This window comes from Triticum dicoccoides, chromosome 6A (genome assembly GCF_002162155.2).
Source record: "Triticum dicoccoides isolate Atlit2015 ecotype Zavitan chromosome 6A, WEW_v2.0, whole genome shotgun sequence".
NCBI classification, from domain to species: Eukaryota; Viridiplantae; Streptophyta; class Magnoliopsida; order Poales; family Poaceae; genus Triticum; species Triticum dicoccoides.
This window is the reverse complement of record NC_041390.1, coordinates 547,055,966-547,062,689: the sequence shown is the minus strand read 5'-3', so window position 1 is coordinate 547,062,689 and position 6,724 is coordinate 547,055,966. Positions and strand designations below refer to the sequence as shown.

The 6,724-nt window shown below is 51.3% G+C and overlaps 1 protein-coding gene across 1 annotated transcript; it reads left to right on the top strand.

The window, feature by feature from the left end:
* The first annotated feature begins 714 nt into the window (after positions 1-714).
* LOC119317829 (FCS-Like Zinc finger 7-like) lies at positions 715-2,640 on the top strand. Its single transcript, XM_037592325.1, has 2 exons — positions 715-1,173; positions 2,224-2,640. Exons 1-2 carry the CDS (start codon positions 857-859, stop codon positions 2,387-2,389), a joined length of 483 nt encoding a protein of 160 aa, XP_037448222.1. The 5' UTR covers positions 715-856; the 3' UTR covers positions 2,390-2,640.
* Positions 2,641-6,724: the final 4,084 nt, after the last annotated feature.

Here is a 6,724-nt window from a genome sequence, read left to right as displayed (position 1 = left end):
TCATGCATGCAAAAAGACAAAAACAAAAGTCGTACTCTAACTTGAAGCCAGATGTATGACGTGCCAGATAAGTGCTTCAGCGAAAAAGTGAGACACAAGTTGACGCCAGTCTGTCAAGCCACATAACACCCATCTATTAAAAGTGCTCCCGGAAAAGATGCGAGCTAACCCAAATCTGACGTGTCTTCATTACGGATGAACACGACCTAAACTCCGCTACAGTTACCTTGATCTAGGCTAGTCATGCGTAGCGACGGTTTGTGCAGCCCACATATCTCGCATCATAAATGTGTGCCACGAAACTCTCGTGCCACCAATATGTATAGTAGATTAATGAGAATAAAATAGCTCAAATAAATAAATAGTCAACGCGGATCATAGTAATGTGATTCTGTGTTATGTTGACACCAAATGTAATAGATTTGTTGGGTTTTTTACCTTCTAACACAGGATGGTTTTTCCTGTGTAGTAGCCATTTTTTTCCTTCCACCACAACAAAAACCATCATGCACGTAACATAGAGGAGCCATTTCCGGTTACAGAGAAATGTGGGCGGCGCGAGGGGTAACCCTAACAACGTGCCTTAATCGCTATAAATCCATGCCAAAAATCACCAGATCGACAGACGTCCAGGTGTCTCGTGTGACGAGTGGACGGCCCAGATCTGCGGCGCCCGGCCCCTGCTCCTCTTTTTATGCCCCTGCCCCGCTGCTCCTCCCCCAAAACCCCTCTCGCCACCATCCAGTCTCTCTCCAAATCTCGGGACAGAAAGGCCGCCGTACCGAATCAGAGATTGACAGCGGCGGGGCGGGAGCCCGCGAGCCAGCGAGCGCGGCGCGAATCCGGCCCCGGCGAGATGCTCGGCAAGCGGCAGCGGAGCATGCTGATGCGCCGGACGACCAGCCTGGCGTCCATGCCGTCGGTGCCCAAGCAGGTGCGCCAGGGCAGCGGCGGCGGCGGCGGCGACGACGACGACAAGGACAGGCAGGCGCGCGCGCGGCCGTCCTCCTCCGTATCGGCCGGCGCGGTGGGGACGGGCGGCGGCGCCGGCGGTGGCTACCCCTCTCCCGGGCGGGACGCCTTCGCCGGGCTGATGATCACCGCGGCGTTCCTGTCCGCCTGCGGCTTCTGCGCCAAGCCCCTCGGCCCCGGCGAGGACACCTACATCTACAGGTACCGCCGGCGTCCCTGCTTTCCCATTCTCTGCTCGGAAATGTCCGGTGAAATCCTCGTGTTTCGCCCATGGGTTCCATTTTTCTTTTGTCCCTTTTCGGTGGCATGCTGGCGATTTTTGGCCAGGCGCCGATCAATCTCATCTCTCGTGTTGCTTTGCGGTGCGAATTCCGCGCCGCTCGCTCGTTTTCCACGTCAGGGTTGCACTGCACCTAGATCGAATCTTCTTATCATGTTGCCGGCAGCCTACGATTCTGCGGACATGCTTGCTTAGATGCGAAATTCCGTGACGATGCAAGGGGGTTATTCATGATCCATTTTCAATTATGAAAATCTAGTGCTAATTATTCGGAATTCCATCTGTTTATTAATTTAGGCGGGTACTGATTTGACGAGCCTCGTTCATTAGAAAGGTAATGCTGATTCCACGCTGGTACAAGCAGAAGCAGTCCATCAATTCTTAATTAGTTCATAGTATGATTATGAATCTTATTCCCTCCTGTATTTCTTTTCAGAATATGCCGATGAGAGCCTTTTCTCTCGGCATATTATTTGTTGCCGATACATTATTGGCTTGCTCTACCATGTTAATTATTTGCTTATCAGACATGTACTGTTGATGCATGTGTGCTCATAGCTTTTTTTTATAAAAAAATCCCTGTTTAATTTTGGTCCCTGAATCATGTATGAACTGTCATGTCCCAAAATATAAAATTATTGGGATGCATTTAGGTTCAGTTTACTTGTCAAGAGTCAAGGCTGCATACTGTTCTCCCCTAAGCAACCCATTAAAGAATATTAACCGGCCAATCATATGAGTTGTTGTCTGATTATCATACCATAAACTTGGTCACTTGTACCATCTAACTCCAGTATTTCTTTAATTGTCACAATCTGTCATCGACCACATAGACTTAACCAAATACTAAAAAAGATGCATGGTTTCTTTACTGCAATAAAAGAAGGTTTAAAATTATTCCTTGAAGGTGTCTGTGACATTGTGACATGATGGATTGATGCTGAATTCCCTTGTCTGTCTATGTCGTGCAGGGGCGAGGTGGCATTCTGCAGCCAGGAGTGCAGGGAGCATCAGATCGCGAAGGACGAGCTCATGGAACAGAACTGCACCATCACATCCATCCGGGAGGCCCCGTCGGACCAGTCTGGCAGCGGCGGCGGCTCCGGCGGCGCCGGGGACGCCGTCGCCACCGCATAGTCGGGCGGCCATTAGCTTATTACATATACTAGCTAGTGATGTGCCACATATATTTGGCACATGTCCACCATGTTTAAACCGCCCGTCCTTGTATACAGATCGAACTGGGTAGCGAGGAGTTGTTGTTGTTAGCGATGCGCCAGCGGTGGCCGGTGACTGAGGATGCCATGTGACACATGGAACATGGCGGTTTCCTCTCCTGCCCCAGTGGAGAACCGAACCTGGACTGCAATGCAACATCAAATTGCGTACTATCTTTTCGTAGTAATTCCTGTTTGTGCCTGGCGTTTCCGTGCAGTTCTCTCGCTGCTCTGGACGAAGTTCTCTGATAAGGTGGGCAGTGGAGAAGAAGAGACAGAGAAGCTGTCAAGCGCATGCGTGCGTGTTGTTTGTTCCAGACGGTGGTCCGGTCTGCGGACGGGCGCCCGTGACCTGACCTCACCGGTCCTGATGCAATCAAACCCATAGCCGGACGACCGCCGCCGCTGCAGATCAGAACGTGGGCAGCCATGGGCTGGCTACGCGAGCCTTGACCGGCCACCCGAGGGTCGGGTTTCCGTGCAGCTCATTGTATATTGTTGTTCATCCCTACAAACGACACTCGATGTGTTTTCTGCACTGTTACAAACGAACGGGGATTGGGATGTGGAAATACCACTGCAACGAAGCAATACGACCCTCCAGAATCCACGGATCTGCAGGCTGTTGTCAGAAGTCGCGAGCAGCTTTTGATTCACTGGCGTAGTTGGTACCGGCAATGGTCCGTCTTCTGTCACTGCAGAGCAAACGGCCATTTCGGGACGGTAATTTAGCTACGCCGTCGAGGTCGTCGTGCGCGCCGATGAAAAGTAACACCGAGACTCAACGTGACGCGACGCGCCCGCGTGGCCTGGGGCCGGAACGGCGAGCGCGTACGCGCAAGGACAGCGTCGAGGTGGTGATGCGGCGGGGGCATCCTTTTCCGGCGGCGGCCACCCCGTGACGGCGACAACACCACCTATACGGCCGACACCTCCAACCTGCGGGCAGGCGGCTGGATCACATCGTGCGGGAAACGTGTCAATACTTGGAGCAAAGGGAACCATGTGGAATGCTAGGACCCGGCTGCGTTGTGCCCAGCAAAAACGTATTCGTGTGAGTGTGCTCGATCGAATCCATTTCTTTATTTTCATTTCAAAATGGGGTCCAGATCATTGGAAATACAAAGTATCTTAAATGTAGTAAAAATTACAACAAAACCTCCTGATCATACAAACGCAGACGGTAGCTACATCCACTAAAACGAGTCTCTGCTCTCCTATTGAAGATGGCCTGACCTTGATAATGATAGCCGGAATGTTTTTGTGCACATGACGCTAAAGGAACAATGCAGTCAAGGTGAGGTGCATCGGAGCCCGGAAGACCAATTAAAAAAATAAAGTGTCAGCCCTGCAAGAAAAAAAATTGTACTACTCTAAACTATTAACAGAAGTCAAGTCATCGGATCCCTTCTCCACCACCGGTTACTGAAACGGCAGACAGAAGGGAGGTAGATCCGCAGACTCGTTGGTGAAGCTGGGGATCAGTTTACTCTAACCGAGAGCCGAAGAACAACGGCCCGCATCCGGATCGATATTTATTGCAGTGAGAAGCAGGTCTATGAATGGATCATCATCGCACATTCCACAGCTTCATCTACCATCTGACGTTCACGTACAGCTATACTATCCCGAAGCTTTTCTGTAGGAGCATCCTGAGTTTGCTGATTACACGTATACGTACCTAGCGCTCGCTCTGATCTCCTCGACGGTGGAGCCGTAGAGGTTCTACACTTGCACCACCACGTGTTATTCTTCTCTCTTTTTCTGTCACTTCATGCTGGGCTGGGTTGCAACCTTCCGGTGGTACGGGTTGCGTACGTCAGACCATCGCTTGGATGCAGGCGTAGCGTCGGCTGCTCCATGGCTTTCACCACGCCTGCCTCCTACACTAGGCGCCTGTCTCCCAAAGTCACGTTGCATACTTCACCGCCGACTGCCTGCTGCCATGGATACGTTTCTCGAAATATAATATATACACACTCCATGGCCTGTAATTGTTTGTTGTTGCGGCAGTAATACGACAGCTGCAAACGCGATAGAATTAATCGGTACGGTACGGACCAGTCTACCGCCTATGCTCCAGCGTTTTTTGTGGTCAAGCCCATATATATATTTGCACCGTGGAGTAGCTCTTATGGTTGCTTTGGTTTGCAGTCCGGGGGACAGGGACCTCCATGCCCCTTCCCTCCCATCTCGCTGCAATCGAGTTACAGCCGATCGATCAGTACAGGTATAATATTTGGTCATCTATGCAACTGCATGGAGTTTTGTCACTTGGCCAATATACAAGAAAAACTACCGCATGGACATTTGAGGCCGGAAGGATCTGCGTCGAAGATGTCCTTGGATGTGTATGTGGGTCCAATACGAAAATCCTACACCTACGTAAGATTTACAATCTTGCTAAGTCTCAGTCAACTGCGACATCGTTAAATCTCAATCGATGCTATATCCGTTAGGTTTTACATTAAGATCCGTGTAAATTGTACTTTTCAGTTTTTTCATTTCCTCTCTTGCATGTTATGTCGTTTGACTGAGACTTGGTTTCATCTCGGTCGACTAAGACCTTGCCACATCCAAAAATTTATGTACATTTAACGAGCCTAGATATTGAGCCCGAAGGTCAGGACCGGGCCTGTCATATTTGCGAGCTAACGAAGAGGCCCGGTTTCAGGCCCGGCGGGCTTTTACATTGACGGGTCAGGCTTGGGCCTGATTTCTAGGCCCGACGCCTGGGCCGGGCTAGGCCCGGGTTTGGGATTTCTGTGTCGGGCTTGGTCAAGCCTGGCCCGAAGACCGGCCCGGCCCGAGGGATGGCCAGGTATAGTGGGCATGTTCCTGTCCTAATTCCAATCTCAATCCTCCACGTTGAATTTACGTAAAAACTGTAGTAAATCATACATAAGTCTAGCATTGCTCGGTCCAATATGCATATACGTATGCATGTACTTTTCAAGAAGCAAGGACCTCGTTAATTTTGTATTGTGATTTGTCGCCGTAACATCCAAAGGAACAGTTTGGGTGGGCGTACAAATCATCGGGGACACTGATTAGTACAAAGGCAGGATTGCAATCTGCTATGGATTTATTAATTTTGATTGGGCAATTGCCTGTGTTATTGTTCATACGGTTTGGTTTTATGTAGCTTCTGAAGTAACCGGTTCCAGGAGTAATGATCGTGGTTTAACTAAGAAGATATTCGTGCGTATTCGTGCTTCGTTGCATCTATAGTTTGCCCTTTAATTCTTCCGGCTCAAGAGGCATATGCGTTTTCTATGGCACTCTGGTGTGCTGCCCCCCTTAATCAAACAGAAAGTCCCGATCATTCCAGTTCGCGTGGTTAGTTTTTAATCGGTTTCCTGGTGTTTAAACCAGTTTAAGTATTCAGCGGAGTACAGTACTTCCTGGTAGAAGACTAGAAGTTGAGACAAGCTTATCGCCCAACCGGAACATGCGATGAGGAGCCGTGGAGTACAGTACTCCCTAGTACTGTACTACGCTTTAGGCATGGCGTCATCTGGAACATGTAAAGCATTGTTAGACTATGTATAGCTTCTGTACTTATGTACGTATATTTTACGTATTGTAACACATCCATTATATATAATGAGATAAGCCACCCTTAGAGAGTTGTGCTGGTTCCCCCAAAACTTATTGTCTTACATGGTATCACGCTAGGTTACGATCGCTTCCGCTTCCAAACCCTAATACCCGTAGCCGCCGCCGCCTTCACCGCCGCCATGTCGAGCGCCGCCACCACCGGTTCCACTGCTGCGGGGTTCCTTCCGGCCTCTCTTGCGGCTCTGCTCAACCTCCCGCTCGATGCCGTCGCCGTTCCGGCTCCGATCGGGACCAGGAGCATCGGCTCCGTCTACTCCACGCCGCCGGCGCCCTCGCTTGGGCGCGACCTCGTGGCCCACACCGCGGCGCCGCCGTCCGCTGCGGACTCCGCGGGCGTTGTCCCGCCGCTCCTGCCGCAAGCGGATCACACCGCCCCGCTGGCGGGGTTGGCGGCGTCCGCCCCGGCCGCGGGCCTTGCGCCGCCCTGGCTGCGGTCCCGCGTCCTCCCGCATCGGCTTCGGTGCCTCCGGCTGCCTCCATGGTGTTTGCACCCCAGGCAGCCCCCTCGATGGGATCGTCTTCGCCGCCGCCGTTTCACTTCGGTCATCTCATCACCATCAAGCTCTCCGCTGATAACTACATCTTCTAGCGTGCGCAGGTTCTCCCGCTCTTGGGGAGTCACTACCTGCTAGGC